The sequence below is a fragment of the Armigeres subalbatus genome, chromosome 1 (genome assembly GCF_024139115.2).
Source record: "Armigeres subalbatus isolate Guangzhou_Male chromosome 1, GZ_Asu_2, whole genome shotgun sequence".
NCBI classification, from domain to species: Eukaryota; Metazoa; Arthropoda; class Insecta; order Diptera; family Culicidae; genus Armigeres; species Armigeres subalbatus.
The window spans coordinates 306549811-306570256 of NC_085139.1; the positions used below are offsets into that span (position 1 = coordinate 306549811).

Below are 20446 nucleotides of genomic sequence, written 5' to 3' on the forward strand. Positions count from 1 at the left end.
AAACTTCTGGGAACGACTGCAGCAATAACTCAACCGAACGTATAAACATCTTTTTAGCATATAATGGAACTATTTTTTGTTAAAACTACACGCTCTATGTCAGGAAAATATCACGGAAGAAAATTGATATTTATTGTCAAGTATCAATTTTGAAATGTTTTATTTTTCATCCAAATATGGGTAAATCAAGTTACCCATATATAGGTAAATGAATTTTTCCAATAATATTAGTAAACTTTACTAATATTCTTGGTAAATTTCACTCATATTATAGGTACCTTATAAAATACCCAAATATGGGTGAATCAGTTACCTATTTATAGGTAAACTGAACTAAGCGTGTAGATTTTGTCTTGAAATATACAAAATTGTGTAAATGATTTTAAGCGTTTGTAAAAATTATGCATTCTATGCGTAATTCACTTTAAGCGTGCATATTCTCTCCCGTTTTTCACGTTTTTCCGTTGGATGGATCAACGCCGCCGTTTCGAAACCGTTTTGCAGCGAAACCCGTTTTTCGAATCGCTTCAGTCCGTTTTGTGAGTTCGCCGCTGTAGGACGTGTCGTGTGTTTTGTTCGTTCTTTTATCAGCTTTGTGTGTGCATCGGTTTCGCTGGAAAGATTAATTCCATTCCAAAACATCGAATTAATGTGAGATAAATACAAGGAGGATTAAACAATCGTCTTTTTGGTGTGGAGTGCGTGCGTGCAAACGAGTTTAAGAATTTTTCCAATCATTAATCGAATCAGTGGAAGCGGAGCAACGGCGGCAGGTGGTTTTTCTTCGTTTCGTGTTCTCGCGAGGATCGTCGTGCTATCCCGTTCTGGTGTGTGAGTGTGTTTGGAAAGGAAGATCGCAAAACAAGCAACAACATCAACAAAAATAACGTAAAATGTGTCAATGTGTGTGTGGTGCTGTTGCTGCTGCAATCATTGAAAACCATCATCGTGTTGCATCCCTCTCGGTCAGTGCGTGGTGACCCGAGTTGAAAAAATACGAAGGATGCATAAACAGGATTATTGGAATGGGAAATAGAGCAACCGTTTTTGTTTTTAATCCTTTCATCTAGTCTAGATTATTACTCGAGATTTATATTTACCTATATTCTTGTACTTTTTATGATCATGATATTATGAATATCTAAATTAAAATTTAATGTTTTCATCTGTTTGGTTAATGTAAAAATCATCAGTCTTATTGGATGAAAAACTTTATATTTTGGTATTAAGCAGAGAATCGATTATTCAAAATTCATTCATAATTAATTTAGCCTGAAAAACATATCTGTACAATAAATCAATATTGAATTAAATTAACCTACGACAATAAATGTGATGCTGAAAGTATTTAGCAGCTGAGTGTTTTATCGACTGCCTGAATGTTTTTGCAGGTCTGCTATGATCGATTCGATTACGGCATAGAAGAGTAGGCAGTACGCAAGCGACTAATTCAAACATCGACTGTTGCCATGGCGACACACTAATCAACAATCAGGAAGGCAGGTGTTGGAAAATTCAACCCCCGTGTGCCCAAACGAACAACAATGAGTGATTTTGAAAATAACATCGTCAGCAGTAATGCAGTGTTTATCAATGATTCCGCTCGGGATTGTGATTCGAGAAACGAGGCAGCCAAAGTGATCTGTTAGAATATTCGCTGGATGCTAGTTTAGTTGCGGTCCTCGAGGTACGGTGGGCTACTTTTGATTTCGAAGCAACTTTGAAAAAAAACGACACCCAAGTCGAAGAGGAAACGGGGAAAATCTGCGAGGGTAAGGACAGAACAACATACGACAACGACGAGCAGAGACATCATGAAGGTGACGGTTTGCTTCGGTCCGGCACGGTTCGTGGTTCCGTGCCCACCGGGAATGACCGTGAGAAAACTGGAGCAGGAGGCCATCATTCGATACAAGAGAAAGGTAAGCGCTGGTGTAATATTATAGGACATTTAAAATAAAGGACGAGGGTTTTCTTTTTGGAATGGGAGGTTGTTTACGAGGTTGAGGCAGTATTTATGAAAACTGCTGCATTGATCTACAGAGAACTCTTTCATGAAACTTTACATGAAAATTAAATCTACATAAACATTAAGTAGTGTGTGAAACATATTTTCAACAATTTTAAAAACTCAAAGGTGCAGCCCAATCGGGTTGTACGCAAAGGTGACGTTGAACTACGTGACAGTACTGGTAGTTTTCGTGATTGTCTGCTGAGATTGAGTGAGCATTACAAACCATGGTGATGTCATTCGATAATTGTATCTCGATTCGAAGCATTGGTAAACACTACTTTTGAACTTATTTTCCTTATTCTAATAGATTGAAAAGCAGGCCAAGTTCCAGTTGGAATGTAGTGCTATGGAAGAAGAAGCTTCCGATGCACTTACGAGTTTGACTGATTCACCAAAACCGATTGCTAAACTGTTAGCAAGTGTTCAGTAGTAAATAATCATACATAAATATTGTAACACACTGGAGTCAGCTTTTACGCGGAGGATATGGGCCGCGTAAATTATAACTACGTAAAAAACCGCATAAATTTCAAAATATGTCTAAATGAATCACGTTAATCCCGAAATTCTAGTGAAAAAAAATTGCATAAAAGCGATTCGTGTAAAAATAAAACGCGTAAAAAACGACTTCAGTGTACATCGGAAATGAAGCGTTGACTCTTCCTTGATCGGATGGTCCAAGAAAATTGAAAATCCATCGAGAAACGGCTGAGATAATAACGATCAAAGTCTCATATTTTCGTGACGTTTTTCGATTTTTTGCAATCGTAAAGTGTACCTCAATATAGAAAAGACAGACGTAGTTCTACGTCAAAAATCTTGAGAAAAGTTCTAAAGAATATCCCAAAAAAAAAAAATATAAGATTGAAAGGAATTTTCCAACATTTTTTTTGCAATTTTTCGACAAATTTTGAATGATTTTCCCGACGAATTGCAAATGAATTCTGAACGAACATCGAATGAATTCCGCGTCGAATTTTGGATGAATCTTATATGATATCTTAACGAATTTTCTTATTAATTTTGAATAAATTTTCCAAAAAAAAATGAGCTTCCCGCCGAAACTTGAATAAATTCTACGACAAATTACCTGACGAATAAAAAAAAAATCCTACGTAATGCGAATGAATTTTTAAACTGACTTTTCCGCCAAAATTGGAATCAACTTTCCGTCGAATGTTGGAATGAATTTCCTAACGAATTGTAAAAAAAAATCCTGACGAGATGAATTTGAAATTATTTTTCCGACAAATTTCGAATGCATTTTCCGACGAATTTTAAATTAATGTCTAAACGATTTTTGAATGCATTTCGAATGAATATCCTGACAAATTCATTTGAAATACGTCCAAAAAAGGGAATCTAATTCCAATTTTGACGTAAACTACGTCTAAGGGGAAGACTCGGATACAGGGTGACAAATGAAAATTTCCAAATTCGAGACCGTCACGAAATAATGTAAGATTTTGAACTTTAATAGCGCCTTTATCTTCCGATGGATTTTTGAGATTTATATATCAATCGACTCGGAAATTCTCTACCAATTTGTCAGTTATATTGAAACTTTGGGTTATGAACGTTAAAATAGGGTATCGAATCATTTTGGCAGCACCCTCTTTTCTTGTCCGCGAGAGTCTCGTTTCAGCCGTCGCCGGCTTTTGAACTCTGCTTTTTGTGCGGTGTTTCGCACAAAAAGTAGAACAATGGAGCCGGAGCAGTGATCGCGGTCGAAACAAATGTAACAAAAATGCCTAATGTAGTGCATGGTGTATAAAAAGTGATGCAGATAGGGGCATGTTTGTGCAGGCATGAGACAATCAATTGTTATCAATACCAATGCCCTTGCTAGTAATGCAATCATTGCAATGTAATTTCACAAACATGTTTATATTGAAGAAACGACTTTGGAAAAATGTTGAGCATGTTTTTTGCAAACTGAAAACAAGACCGTTACACATATTTATTAAAAATTATGGTCTACGCAAGGTCAAGGAGGAAGGGGTAATCTTCTTTTTCTTCTACTAAATCGAGCGGCGTAAAAATTTGAATGCAGAGGTTTTTGGGGCCGGGGAAGGTTCTTAAGATGGTTCGCGACCCCTCTCCTCTTTGGAACCTGGCTCCTAACAAATGAAACACCAAAAATTTCTGCATAACTCGAGAACTTATCAGAGAATAAATCAATTTTATGCGAAACAAAGTTCGTCGGGTCTGCTAGTAAAAAATAAATATTAAAATGTAAAAAAAATAAAAAAAAACTCCTCGGATTTGTTAAAGAATGTTTTGAAAGTTCTCAAAATTTACCGTAATTTTTTTTTGTTGCCCTTCAAATTGTTATTTTTGAGCAAAAATCCGAAGGGGAGAGGGCATATTTAAAAAAAAAACATTTATATCGGCCTAATAACGTTTTGTCCAATTAAATGCGCGCCTGAATCAGAAGGATTTCACTTTGATTCAGGAAGTGTGAATGCACTTAAGATATTTTTATAATACGTGGGTGCAATCATGCGGTACTTATTGTACACGACTAAAGCTTCGGAACGCATACGTTCTTGAAACGGGCTATATGAGTTACAATAGAGCTATCACATTCTAGCTCCCTGATTCAAGAGTCTTGATATTAATAAAATTATTGTACGAATATTTTATCCATATTGACACTGCCAGACTGTGGAAGTTAGATTGTAATAACACACACACCCTCTTTTCCCGTCCGCAACGTTTACTACTCGCGCGCATCACAACCAAATTAATTGGGTTTTGGTACATGATTGACATTTTATGATTTCTAGTGATGTACAAAAAACAAGATATGCCTATGATTGGAATGTTTCTGAATAATAAATGTTGCAAACGGAAAAGAGAATGCTCCCCTAGGGCTTCTTCTATTGAAATATTTCATCAAATGCCAAATGTAGGCAATTCGGATCCAAGAAAGGCATCATTACCACTGAGGAATAAATTTGGGTTTTCATAGTAAATTTTTTGAACAATTGTCGTATCCAACAATTTTCATATCTTAAGATACGCTAGTTTTGTTCGAAACCAGTGACATAAGTAATCAAATGAATTTTCTAAAAAATATTCATGCAGATGACACAACAATCCTCAATGAACTAAACTGCCTTACGTAGTTTACGTTGGGCGGTTGTGTCTTGTACATAACCCTTCTGATTTTTTTTATCACAAAATCAAAATGTATTTCTCAACGGATTTTGAATGAATTTTCTACAAATTTCAAATATATTTCCCAACGGGTTCCAAATGAATTTTCCGTCGAATTTCGAATGATTTTTTTTGGCGAGCTTCGAATGAATGTTTGGACGAATTCCGAATGAATTTTCTACAAATTTTGAATGCATTTTCCGACGAATTCAAAGAAATACTCCAACGAATTTAGAATGAATTTTTGATCGAATTTCGAATGAATTTTCGGACGAATTTCGTGTAAATTTCTTGACGAGTTTCAAAATAATTTTTCGATGAATTGTGAATGCATTTAGAATGAATTTTCCATCGAATTTCGAATGATTTTTTTACGAGAATGAATTTCTCGGATGAATGAATTTTCGACGAATTTTGAATGCATTTCACGACGAATTCAGGATGAATTGTTGGTCGAATTTCGAATGAGGTGAACTTCGAATGAATTTCCCATGAAGTTCAAATACACTTTTCAATGAATTTTAAATAAATGTTTCCACGAAATCGAGAAAATCATGCCAAATTCGTCAAGAACATCATTTCAAATTAGTTTGGGAAACCGTTTCCAATTCGTCAAGAAATTCATTCAAAAATCGTTGGTAAATTCATTTGATCTGGCAATAAAAATCAATATTTGTCGAGAAATTCATTCTAAATTCGCTGATACATTCATTCGAAATTCATTCGAAAATTAAATTGAAATTATTCGAGAAATTTATTCGTTGGGAAATTCTTTCCAAATTTGTCGGAACATTCATTCGAAATTCGTCGAGAAATTCTTTCTATATTCTTCGGATTCATTCAAAAATATATAAAAAATGATGAAATTCAACGGGAAGTTTATTTAAAAATTTGTCGGGAAATTCAATCGAAAATTCGTCCGACAATTCATCAAAAAATTCATACGAAATTCGTGTGAAAATTCATTCCAAATTTGTCGGAACATTCATTCGTTCGCAATCGTCCGGAAATTCTTTCAAAATCGTCGAAAAAATTCATACGAATTTCCCCGAAAAAAAAATCATTCATAAATTTATTCGAAATTCGTCCAAAAATACATACGAAATTCGTTGAAAAAATGCTCACAACAGTTGTCCACAAATTCATTCGAAATTCGTCGAGAAATTCATTCAAAATTCAACAGAACATTCGTTCTAAACTCGAAATTTTGGACGAATTTCGAATGTATTTCCCGACGAATCTCGTAGGATTTTTTTCAAATGAATTTCTCAATGGATTTTGAATGAATTTTCTACAAATTTCAAATGAATTTCCCAACGGATTTAAAATGAATTTTCCGTCGAATTTCGAATGAATTTTTTGACAAACTTTTAATGAATATTCGGACAAATTCCGAATTCGACAAATTTTGAAAGCATTTCCCGACGAATTTGAAAAAATATTTCGACGTACTCAATGAATTTTGAATGTGGTGCTCGACGAATTTTGAATGAATTTTTGGACGAATTTCGTGTGAATTTCTCGCAAATTATTTTTTCGATGAATTGTTAATGCATTTGGATCGAATTTTGTGACAAATTTCAAATAAATTTCTCAACGGATTTTAAATGAATTCTCTACAAATTTCGATTGAATTTCCCAACGGTTTTGAAATTATTTTCCGTCGAATTTCGAATGATTTTTTTGACGAACTTCGAATAATTTTTGGACAAATTCCGAATGCATTTTCTGACAAGTTTTTAAAAAAAATATTCCGACGAAATCAGAATGAGTTTTTGATCGAATGCCCGATGAATTTGGAATGAATTTGGTTTGAATGCATTCAGAATAAATTTTATGGCAAATTTTAAATGAATTTCTCTACGAATTTTGACTAAATTTTCTACAAATTTGAAATGAATTTTCAAACGAATTTCGAGTGAATTTTTAAACGAATTTTGAATTGATTTTAAGACGAATTTTGTATAATTTTTTCGAAGAATTTCGAATGAATTTTTTAATGAATTTCCTGGCAAATTTCAAATGATTTTCTCGATGAATTTCGAATGATTTTTTTGACGCATGTCGAATGCATTTGGAATGAATTTTCCTTCAAATTTTGAATATATTTCCCTATGAAGTTAAATTTTTCAAATTTCGAATGCGTTTGAATTTTTCTTCGAATTTTCCGTAGAATTTTGAATGAATTTCGTATGAAATCATTGAAGAGTTTCGAATGAATTTTTGGGCGAATTTCGAGTGAGTTTCCGACAAATTTTGAATGCATTTAAAAAAACAATCCCGAACAATTTTCGGAAATGAATTTCTCGATGAATTTGGAACGAATTTCCCTATATAGTTTGAATGTATTTGGAATGAATTTTATGGCAAATTTTCAATGAATTTCTCAACACATTTTGACGAATGAATTTTCTATAAATTTAAAATGAATTTCCAAACGAGTTTGGAATGAATTTTCCAACGAATTTCAGACGAATTTTGTATAATCTTTTTGAACGAATTTTGAATGAATTTCTTCGCTTATTCCGAATAAATTTCCGAGAATTAAAAAAATCGTTCCAATTTCAAATGTGGTTCTCGACTAAGTTCGAATGAACTTTTCGACGAATTCCAAAAGAATTTTCTACAAACTAATTTCCGACTAATTTTGAAAGAATTTTCGGACGAATTCCGAATGAACTCTCGAAAAATTTCGAGTGCATTTTCCGATGAATTAAAAAAAAGTTCCGACGAATTCCGATTGAATTTTGAAAGCATTTTCTGATGAATTTCGAATGAGGTTCTTGCCGATTTCCGAATGAATTTTCGGATGAATGTCGTATGTATTTTTCGACGAATTTTTAATAATTTCCGATGGAATTTGAAATGATTTTCCTGGCAAATTTCGTATGAATTTTTATCGAATTTTGAATAAATTTTCCTATGAAGTTGGACTGAATTTTTAGAATTTCGAATGCATTTGAATTTTTTGAAAATTTCAAATGAATTTCTCAACGAATTTTGAATGAATTATGTATTAATTTTCCGTCGGATTTCGAATGAATTTTCGGACGAATTCCGAATGAACTTCCGACAAATTTTTAATGCATTTTCCGATGAATTAAAAAAAAATCCCGCGCGTTCTGATTGAATTATGAATGAATTTTTTGACGAATTTCGAACGAATTTTTCTACATATTTCTTACGAATTCAAAATAAATTTCTCGACGAATTTTAATTAAATTTATCAATGAATTTCTCGACGGATTTCAAATTAATTTTTCTACGAATTTCGAATGAATTGAAATAAATTTTCAAATTTCAAATGAATAACGATTTTGAAATGAATTTCCCTAAGAATTAAGAATGAGTTTCGCGACGAATTTCGAAATTTTTTGACGAATTTTGATTGAATTTCTCTACGAATTTCGATCAAATTTTTTGAAGAAAATCGAATGAGTTTAACTACAAATTTGAAAGAATTTTTGGATGAAATGTGGATGAATTCCCCTACAAGGTTAGAATCAAGATGAATACACTACTAGGGGCTCCAATCTTCCAAGTTTATGGAAGAGAAGAAGGCGGGGTGAAAAATTAATTTTCAGTGCAAAACGACAACAAACCCGCTGGCTCTAAAATCCAAGATGGCTGAATCGTGAATTTGGCAGATTGGAACACCTAGTGGCGTATTCATCTTGGTTAGAATAGTTTTCCCGATGCAATTGAAATGAATTGTCTGACAAAATTCGGATGAATTTCCCGATGAATTTGAAAAGAATGTTTCATTGATTTTTAAACGCATTTCGAAGGAATTTCCCGACGAAATTTGATTGAACTTGGAATTAATTTTTCGTTTAATTGCGAAATAATTTCCGAGCGAATTTTAAGGTGAGTTACGGCGGTGTCCAAAAATGGCAACCACAATGGCCGTGCTATCCCTCACCTCGCGTTTTTGCTTGCACAAATGTGAATATTTAGGCGGTTAGCACATCTGGAAACCATTTTTTCGTGTATGCTGCAAGTGAGCAAAGGTGAAAAACTACTTTCCGTTTATGTCTGTCGTTTACTTTTCGAGTTATGTGCCCTTCAAAGCGCTATGTAGAATTTTAATTGAACTGCAACGCGATTCACCTTAAATAAATTTCATAACGAAATTCGGATGAATTTTTGACAAAATTTGAATTATGTTTTCGCTGAAACTCGAATGAATTTTCCGCCGAAACTTAAATGAGTTTTTCGATGAATTTAGATTGATTTTCCAGACGAAATTCGAATGAACCTACCTACGAGATTCTAATTAATTTCCACACAAATTACGAATGAATTTCCGACGATTTTTGATAGAATTTGTGACGGAATTTGAAAATTTTCCGGACGATATTCGGATAGATATTCCAAATGAATTTCCCGACAAGATTAGAATAATTTTCCCGATGGAATCCGAATGAATTCCCCACCGAAATTAATTTGAATTCCCTTGTGCAGTGCATTCGTTCCCTAATCGACTGTAAAATGTCGCGAAGGAAAATTGTTCGCTTCGTAGAACGATTAATTTGATTTGAAGTCTCACTGCATACCTAAAAATGCGTCAGAATCCTACAAGCTCTAGTATTAACATACATAAATGCCTTGGACTCTCACTCGTCCCAGCGTGTACGATTTTTGAATTCCGTATATTTATTGAAATTCTATTCTTGCATCATGACGTTCGAGGGTTTCATTGATTTCGATAAAAATCTACACTTGCGGTAAAAGAGTTAACTAGCATTAAGATCGAGCTCTGAAGAATGTTTCAAACTACGTACATACCAAAAAGTATTGCAGATTTACATACGCTTATTTGTGGATAACACGTCAAAAGGAACTTTGTGAAAATTGTTAAGTATTTAAATAGTTTAACAACATGTAAGTTTATTGAAGCCCTTCGAGTCAACGGAAAACTGCTTGTCGTAATTTCAATCATAAGAAAGACTACACGAACGTAACGCAATATTCAACAAGATGTATCCCAGCAGAATAATCAATAATTTAAAAAAATACTTCATTCGGATAGTGATAAAGGTTCTTCGTAATAAAATAAGAAAAGTATAATATAGAGAAAAATCATTCATTTAGCCTATAACATCGCCGTGAGTGAAAAATGAGTGATGAAAAATGCAACAATAATTAGCCACACCAACAACAACGAAGCATGGCGACGACGTCACCTCGCTCGTCCGTCGTATTCGATGCGATCGACCTCCGACCACTGTTCAACCTTGAAATTCCCGCATCGAGAATCACAGCCTGCCGCCACAGTGTGAACAAAACAAGGCTCATCATCATCGTCGTCTTCATCATCACACGACAATCTCCCCGACCCGACATTGGTTGGTTGGTCGGTTGCATAGAGCCCACCGCAATTCACCGACCATCATCTGGGCCTGTTTGGTTGGCCACAGTCGGGCAGGGCACGGTTTTGTCGTCCGGCGACCAACGACCGCCTAAGAGGTCTACTTCAACCGAACCAAGACACCATCACCACCACGCACAGCCAGCACCATTGCCATCGCCGAGAAACCGAGCGATGCGCTTCTATTTGTTTTCGTATTGGACCGCGATGCGATGATGTAAACGCGAAGACACTCTCGGACCTCTGACTCCCCACCGTACCGGTGAAGAAGGAGGGCCGAAATATGTTGTTGTCTGCACGCAGAAAACAGATTGTAATGGTCCCGCAGTTGGAAGTCTGAAGAAAATTGGATTCATTCAACTAACAAGTTGATGTCGCCATTCTCATAGTCATTTCGTAAGGAAATCACTTAAGATCTGTGATGCTTTGAGTTGCAAAGCTTTTCGCTTTTCAGTAGAACACAAAGAAAAGCAAAAATACGTAAAAACGTAAAGTAACCAAACCATCCATCCTCGTCGGGTGGCAAACCTCTTCTTCGTGTTATTCGCATGAATAGGCAAAAGCAGCATCCATTCCACACACGAATAACCGGTTCCCGGTTGAGTTCGAGTTGAGGTCGCGCCCATTGCAAAAAAAAGACCCCATAAGCGAAGATGCACAGCGCAGAGCTGAGCGCGCACGTCGTCTTCACCATTATCATCATCATCATCACCACCACCACCAGCAGCAAAACGATTTAAAGGCCTTGCCCGTCGTCTTCGTCGAGGAATCTCGTCCCTTTTGTTCTCGGTTCGAGAACCGTTCGTTGCGTATCGTCTCGATTCCGAGGCCTATTCTAGGCCCAAGCCGAGGCGGGGACCATAACTCGTTAATAATGATCCTCTTCCGGTCTAACCCGCTCGCTAGTGCGCGCGCGCGCGCTCGCTATGTTCGAGAACAACTCCGAAAGTGACGAGAACGTGTCACTCACCCGTTTTGATTGTCTACCCTTCTGCGTCGCCCGTCGTCGTCGTCATCGTAGCGCGTCAAGGGTTCGGTCTAATTGATGCATTTCCTCCTCGGATAAAATCAAGGTTTGGCCCCTTGATTCTCGTGTAGAGTCCCGGATTGGGGTCCCTGACGAAGGGAACCGAATTTTATTCTCGGAACCCCGGTAAGGGAGGTGGCTAACGTTCCGTAACGATGCACCGGGCCGAACCAAGGCAGGATGTCATTCGTCATCGTGGTGAGGCCCTGATCGGACGCGTCACGCACACCGATTGGAGAAATGGAATCAACGAAAAAAAAAGATAGAACTCTGATGCACGGCTCCTAGAATGAAGGAACGTAATTAGAAAGCTTTCTTCTTCGGAGAAGGGAGCGGGAAATTTATTGCGGCAAACAAGTGCCCAACTGCCTTCCTTCTACACGGTCGAAATGAGAAAAGGAATGCGAGAGATAGATTTCGAGGATTTTTTATTCCATCTTTTCTTCATTTTTTTCCTGTTTGCCGACAGGTTTGCTGCAGTTAGATGGAAGGTGATGATTCCACCTGTTGGCTGTGCTACGAAAATGTTGAACATACAGAAGACTTTCTATTAGATTCTCTCTGGAAAGCGAGATTCGGTGTCTATGAAATCATTTTTCGATTTCTCGTTCAAATCAAAGCCGATTTATTGTCTCAACGTTTGTTTCTACTTGAAAGAATCTCAGTGGCGTTTCCCTAACCTCAATCTACCTGTGCACTGGATCTTAATTTAGGGATTTTCGCTGCAAAAATGCATAGAATCACTAGATTTTGATTAGCTTAAACGACTCTGATAATTTTATGTTCCATTTGGGCTGTAAAAATATCAAAATTTTCATTTTTCGTATCAGTGCACAGGTAAAAAGTGAGGTTACGCGACGCCACTGAAGAATCTTAAATATGTTTTTAATATATTCACCTGACAGTTTAAACTGCAATATCTTCAATATCTGATTGCAAAAAATTGCATCATCCACATCTAGGTTATGGTAATGAGCCATTTTTGGTACACTTCAAATGTTGTCCTCAAAAATCATCATGTGACAAAATACCAGAATCGTTGTAGTGTTTGTTCTATGCTTGTATCGACAGTGGTGAGGTGACAAACTGGCGGAACACTTGCAAAAACACTTCGGGGAGCTTCCACTGATATGCCGGATGGGGTTTTTGGTAGATTGATCAGGGTGAGAAATTCGAGCGCTGTACTGAACGGATATAGGCAGTTCCATGCAACGTGTTCAGATCTAAAGCAATTCCAGCATAGGTGCTTCTTGGATAAAGAATAATCCGATACATTGTGTGCCCCTGCGACAATGTCGTTAGCTGCCATCCGGAATGGCGTATTCTGGGAGGGAATTGAATGGGCCGCCTTGGCCGAGACAGCTTGCTGTGAACGTTGCTGCAAATCTGTAAATCTCATAAAAACGTTGACGTCGCTTCTGGTTGCCTCTACCGAAACGCGTAGAATCGTCTTATGAACATTAGGGTGTCCCAAAATTGGACAAAATCTGGGATTTTGGGGGCTCAACCTTCAAATGAAAGCTTAGGGTAAAACAAAAGAAAAATTGTTCTACGACAACTCTGGGAAATGACGTTTAGGGGTGGCCCCGACGCGTTTTATGAAAAAAGTGCATTTTTTATAGGTAACATCGAAAATACCGGTATATCGGAAAGAAATTCGATGAAACCCATCCATTTTATATTTTTTACATTTAACTTAGGGTCTATACTTTATGGTAAAACTTTGATACCGCATGTTTTAGGTCTATATATTTTTCACTGATGCTTTAAATGCCCAAAAATGATGAATTTTTCTTAATATTTTTTTATTAATGCATCCAAAACGGGTATCCATCATAATGCTTTCAAAACTAGATATACATAGAAAGGTGGGGAATTTTATAACGAATATTTTGCTAAAAATAGCAACCTCCTATCTCTATCCGTTTAAAAGTTATTCACGATTTACTGCAGCTTGGAAAAAGACTTTTTGAAATTTCGGATCATAATACCTGGATCATGTTTAAGTAAAGAAACGCCTACTTTTCCATACCAATCAAATGAGTGCTTTAATAACCAATATAGCATTCATATGAGTTGCATAAAATTGATTTTAATACTTATTTGAGTGTTATAATAGAAACCCAACGATGGACCAGCAGTAACATGACTGACTACAAATTGTTCAGTTAGTCTGGGTGAGTACTCAAATAGATTGATGAATATGGTTTCAAAACTACCCATAGGTAGGTTCAGCTATCGTTTCATGGTTTGGTGAGCTGTGCAATGTTTCACGATAACATGGAAATTAATTGTTTTCTGACCAACTTGATTTTTTAACCAGCACGATCATGTGAAGTTAATCCGGCTGGATCATTTTGGTACCGATTTATCGATGCAATCAATTTATCATTGTATTCAGTATTGGTAGGCAAAATAGTTCGTAATTAGTGTAGGTTGTTCTTATTTCCAGAGATTCCGTAGATGGTAGATGCCAAATATTTCAATATGCATTATAAAATAATAATGATAATAGTAATTTGTATAACTAGTTGCAAAAAGATGATTTAATCAGCATGGTTGTACGTTTATCCAACGAGGCTTGCCGAATGAGATAAATACTACGAGTGCTGATAAAATCGAGTTTTGCAATTAGTTGCACACACTATTTTTTGCAATGGCGTAAAATAAGCTTCAATATGGCGTAAAATATGACAAATCGATATCAAAATGATCTAGCTGGATTTGCTTCACATGATCGTTCTTGCAAAAAATCAAGATGGTCACAAAACAACTAATTTCCATGTTATCGAGAAACATTGCACAGCTCGACAAACCATGACACGAAAACTGAACCTACCTATGGGTAGTTTTGAAACCATATTCATCAATCTATTTGAGCACTCACCCAGACTAACTGAACAATTTGTAGTCAGTCATGTTACTGCTGGTCCATCGTTGGGTTTCCATTATAACACTCAAATAAGTATTAAAATCAATTTTATGCAACTCATATGAATACTATATTGGTTATCAAAGCGCTCATTTGGTTGGTATGGAAAAGTAGGCGTTTCTTTACTTAAACATGATCCAGGTATTATGATCCGAAATTTCAAAAAGTCTTTTTCCAAGCTGCAGTAAATCGTGAATAACTTTTAAACGGATAGAGATAGGAGGTTGCTATTTTTAGCAAAATATTCGTTATAAAATTCCCCACCTTTCTATGTATATCTAGTTTTGAAAGCATTATGATGGATACCCTTTTTGGATGCATTAATAAAAAAATATTAAGAAAAATTCATCATTTTTGGGCATTTAAAGCATCAGTGAAAAATATATAGACCTAAAACATGCGGTATCAAAGTTTTACCATAAAGTATAGACCCTAAGTTAAATGTAAAAAATATAAAATGGATGGGTTTCACCGAATTTCTTTCCGATATACCGGTATTTTCGATGTTACCTATAAAAAATGCACTTTTTTCATAAAACGCGTCGGGGCCACCCCTAAACGTCATTTCCCAGAGTTGTCGTAGAACAATTTTTCTTTTGTTATACCCTAAGCTTTCATTTGAAGGTTGAGCCCCAAAAATCCCAGACTTGGTCCAATTTTGGGACACCCTAATGAACATGATTCTGGCAAAACTTTATCGTTCGAAACGAGTCATCACGTTCCGTGTAGAAACCCCATAAATGAAGTTGATAAAATTCATAAAAAACACTTAAGTCGGTAATTCTCACAGTTGTTTACTCATTTTCAGTTGTTTCACTCATTTCGGATATTTTTTGGAAAAAAAAATTAGTTGGAAATTGTATATTCGTGTTAGCGTCATGATACACGAATGCAAATATGGTATCTTGGATAAGAAACCTCGCAGTTAATAACTGTGGAGGTGCTGTATGAACATTAAGGTCTGAGGGAAGGGTTTTCCGTTAAAAAAGCACGTGGTAGCACTCTCTGAGAGAGAAATTTCCCAATTCAGCCCGCCAGAATGACGCTGTCAGTGTCGCCAAAATGATTTCATCATTATGCAGTTTACAATTGCTTGAGAATTTGCCGTAAACGGAGAACAAAAGGAATTGGCAACAATGCGGAAGAAATTTATCACTCATGCAGCGGTTCGGCGAGAGAACAGCAACAGCGCCGACCAATCACGCAATGAGGAAATCAAAATAAACAAACTCCAGCTGGTTTTGGAAAATGAAAACATGAGCCGTTTCTAGAACAACATTAGAAAATATCGTGGGAGGATTTTTGTACAAGGTTTCCACACAAGCTTTGAAAAGTATTTAGGTGATAACAGTGGTGCTGGTGTAAATAAGACAAATAAGACAAATAATACAAATAAGATAGATAAGACTAAGAAGAAAAATAAAGTAAGTTCCTAAAGGAATTCCTTCGGAAGTTCCTCCAGGAATTCGTTCGGAAGTTCCTCCAGGAATTCGTTCGGAAGTTCCTCCAGCAAATCCCTCGGAAGTTCCTCAAGGAATTCTTTCAGAAGTTCCTCCTGGAATTCCTACAGAAGTTCCTCCAGGAATTCCTTCGGAAGTTCCTCCAGGAATTCCTTCGGAAGTTCCTCCAGAAATTCCTTCGGAAGTTCCTCAAGGAATTCCTGAAGGAACTTCCGGAGGAATTCCCGAAGGAATTTCCGGTGGAGGAATTTCCGGAGGAATTCTCGAAGGATTTTTCGGAGGAATTCTCGGAGGAACTTCCGAAGGAATTCCTGCAAGAGCATTCCGAAGGAATTCCTGGAGGAACTTCCTTAGGAATTCCTGGAAGAACTTCCGAATGAATTCCTGGAGGAATTTCTTTAGGTATTCCTGGAGGAACTTTCGAAGAAATTCCAGGAGGAACTTTCGAAGAAATTCCTGGAGGAACTTCCTAAGGAATTTGTCTTATTTGTCTAATTTGTCCTATTTGTCTTTTCTGTCTTATTTGCTTTATTTGCCTTATTTGTTTAGTTTGGCTTATTTGTTTGATTTGTCTTATTTATTTTAAATTGTTTATCTCATCTCATTCCTATATTTGATTTCAATTTATGTATTTGTTATCCGCGTGTTCACAAATAGGAATACGCTTTTTTCTAGTGTCACACTAGATACAAAGCTGACGGACTTTCTATCGCTCTCATCGCTCCTTGCCTGCCGTGCGCCACAAGAAAATATGCTGTTGGCTGCTCTCCCGAAATGGTAACTTTTGTATGGAAATTGAAAAACTTGGTTGGAGTAAAAAGAGCTTCCTGCAAAATTTATTGCGGTGACATATACTTTTTATTACATCAAAATGATCGTTGGAAAAATTCAAAACTTGTCAGTTGGTTTTTGCGAAATTCGGTTCCTTTGTGCCTCAAATCATCGGAGAGAGGTACTGAGAAGCGAAAATTTCAGTTGTACAATAGTTCAGTATTTAGAGCTTAATTCAAATTTGGGAAATAGTAGGTCCATGAAATTTTGTAGGAACATTCCTTGATAAATTTCAAAGAGATTGTCAGTTGGGATAAGCGAAATTCGTTCCCAGTTCCGAGTTATAAACATTTTAGTACGAAAATAGCGCTCTACCGCGAGAGAGCTTCCCTCAGACCTTAAGCTGCCAGGTGGGAATGTCCTAAGAAGCAGAAGAAGAATTCAAAATATCTTCAAGAGTCACAGGACAATCTTAGAAATTTACAAATTTTAGTGAAAGTTGGTTCGAATAATCGAGTTTCTCTTCAAAAGCTCCGAAGTTCACTTACATTCAACTTATCGGTGACATTTTTCTCTAAAATGCGGAAAAGAATCCTAAAAACTTTTGGGATAGATTCCTGAGAATGTTCCGGACAGAATCTAGGAAGAAATTCGGAATGGATTCCGGTCAAAAGTCAGGAAGGATTTCGGACAGAATCCAAGAAGGATTATAGTCAGAATTCGAATAGACTTCAGGACAGAATTCGGGAAGTTTTCCGGATGGAATACGAGAAGGATTCCGGGAAAGATCCAGGAAGGATTTCGAACAGAGTCCGGGAAGGATTCCGCACAGAATTAAGTAAGAATTTCAGGCAGAATTTCGAAAAGAATCCTAGAAGGATTCCGGATAGAATACGGGATGGATTGCGGACAGAATCCGTGAATGTTTAGGACGAAATTGGGGAATGATTTCGGTCAGAATCGGGAAAGGTTTCCTGAAGGAGTCTGGAACGAATTTCGATCAGAATCCGTAACGAATTCCAGACAAAATCCGGAAAGGATTACAGATAGAACTCGTAAAGGATTCCGGACACAATCTGGAAAGAACTCCAGACAAAATCCGTGGAAAATTCCGGATAAAGTCCGGGAGGGTTTTCGGACAGATTCAGGGAAGGTTTCCGGACCGAATTCGGAAAGAATTTCATACAAAATTCGGGAAGGATTCAGAACAGAATCCCTGAAGGATGCCGGACAGAGTCGTGGTAGAATCCGTGAAGGTTTCCGGACAGATTTCGGGAAGAATTTTGGACAGAATCTGGGAAAGGTATTTGAACAGAATCCATGAAGGATTCCTGACAGAATCTGGAAAGGATTCCGAACAGAATAAGGGAATGATTTCGGATAGATTCCTAGAAGAATGCTGGTCAGAATCCGAGAAGGATTCCGGACAGAATCCGAGAAAGATTCCGGACAGAATCCGAGAAGGATTCCGGACAGAATTGAGGAAGGATTCCGGACAGAAACCGAGAAAGATACAGGAAAGATTCGACAAAAGTTTCTGGACAAAATCTAGAAAAGATTCCGGACAGAATCGAGAAAGTATTCAGGAAAGGCTCCGGACAAAATTTGGAAAGGATTCAGAAAAAATCCGAAGAGGATTTCGTACAGAATCCGAAAATAATTCCAAACAGAATCCGAGAAGGTATTCAGGAAAGCCTCCTGATAAAATTTGGAAAGGATTCAGAAAAAAATCCGATGAGGATTTCGTACAGAATCCGAAAAGAATTCCAAACAGAATCCGAGAAGGATTCTAAACAGAATCCTGAAAGGATTGCGGACAGAATCCGGAAAGGTTTCCGGACAAAATCCGAATAGAATTCCGGACAGAATCCGTGAAGAATTCAGGATAGAATCGGGAAGGATTCCGAATAGAATCCGAGATGAATTCCGCACAAAATGATGCATGGACTCGAAAAGGTTTCCGGACAGAACTCGGAAAAAATCGGACAGCATCTGAATAGAATTTCGGACAGAAACGGGGAAGGATTCCGGACAGAATCCGAATAGAATTCCAGACAGAATCCGGGAAGGTCTCGGGATAGAATCGGGAAAGGATTCTAGACAGAAACCGGGAAGGATTTTGGATAGAAGGAGGATTCCAGATAGAATAATGCAAGAATTCCGAACAGAATTGGAAAGGATTGCGGACAGAATTCGAAAAGGTTTCCGGACAGAACTAGGAAAGGATTTTGGACAGAATATGAATAGAACTCAGCACAGAATCCGGGAAGGATTCTGGGCAGCATCCGAAAAGGATTCCAGACAGAATCCGAAAAAAATTCCGGACAGAATCCAAAAAGGATTCCGGATAGAATCCGAAAAGGATTCCGGACACAAACGGGGAAGAATTCCGGACAGAATCTACAATCAATTCCGGGCAGAATCGGGAAAGGATTCTGGACAGATTCCGGACAGAATTCGTAAAGGATTCCGAACAAAATCCGGGAAAGATTCAGGATTCTGGACAGAACCTGGAAAGGATTCCGGACAGAATCCGGAAAGGGTTTCGGGCAGAATCCGATTAGAATTTTGGACAGAATCCGAGAAGTATTCCGGGCAGAATTTCGAGAAGGTTTCCGGGCAGATTCCGTAATTTCTCACAGAATCCGGGAAAAGATTCTGGACAGAATCTGGAAGAAATTCCGGACAGAATCGAGAAAGGCGGTTCACATTCCCAACAGAATTCGGAAAGGATTCCGGGAATTAAGGAATTAAGCAAGGATTCATGACAGAACCCGGAAAAGATTCAGAACAGAATCGGGGACGAATTCCGGACAGAATCCGGAAAGGATTGCGGACAGAATTCGAAAAGGTTTCCGGACAGAACTCGGAAAGGATGCCGGATAGAATACGAGAGGTTTCCGAACAGAATGAAGAAATGATTCAGGACAGAAACGGAAAAGGATTCCGGACAAAAATTCCGGGCAGAATTGGGAGAGGATTATGGACAGATTCCGAACATAATCTGGAAAGCTTTTCGGACAGAATCCGGAAAGGTTTCCAGGCAGAATCCGGAAAGGATTATGGACAGAATCTGAATAGAATTACGGACAGAAACCGGGAAGGATTACGGACAGAATCAGAGAAGGATTCATGGCAGAATTAAGGAAGGATTACAGACAGAAACGGGGAAGGATTCCGGACAGAATCTGGAAGAAATTTCAAACAGAATTTGGAAAGCATTCTGAACAAAATCCGGGAAAAAATCAGGACAGAATCGGGAAAAGATGCTGCCCAGAATCTGGAAAGGATTGCGGATAGAATCCAGAAAGGTTTCCAAACCGGGAAGAGTTTTGAACAGAATCTGAGATGTGTTTCGGAAAGAACCTGGGAAGGATTCCCAACTGAAACCGGGAAATGAAATGGGACAGAATTCGATAGAGATACCGGACAGAATCCGGAAAAGATTCTGAAAAAAATCCGGGAAGGATTTGTAACAGAATCGCGAAAGGATTCCGGACAGAATTGGGTAAGGATTCCTGACAGAATCTGAGTGGATGCTGGACAGAAGCATGAAATGATTCCGAGCAGAATCCGGGAAAGATTCTAGAACAAAATCGAAGAAGGATTCCGGACAGAATCCAGGAAGGATTTCGGACAGAATATGGGATGAATTACAAACAAATCCGAGAAAAAACTCTGGTAAGAATCCGGGAAGGATTGCGGGCAG

At 37.4% G+C, this 20446-nt stretch overlaps 1 protein-coding gene across 7 annotated transcripts in view; it reads left to right on the forward strand.

Moving 5' to 3' along the window:
- Positions 1 to 528: 528 nt before the first annotated feature.
- LOC134207880 (partitioning defective 3 homolog) overlaps positions 529 to 20446 on the forward strand; it is a 449770-nt gene continuing 429852 nt past the window's right edge. Inside the window, exons 1-2 of one of the 7 annotated variants that reach the window (XM_062683872.1) lie at positions 529 to 831; positions 1392 to 1922. In XM_062683872.1, coding sequence (XP_062539856.1) covers positions 1815 to 1922 — 108 coding nt within the window. In that variant the 5' untranslated portion in view covers positions 529 to 831; positions 1392 to 1814. Of the gene's footprint in view, positions 966 to 1271; positions 1923 to 20446 lie in introns of all 7 variants that reach the window. The other 6 variants (XM_062683874.1, XM_062683873.1, XM_062683871.1 and 3 more) reach the window with 6 other exon arrangements.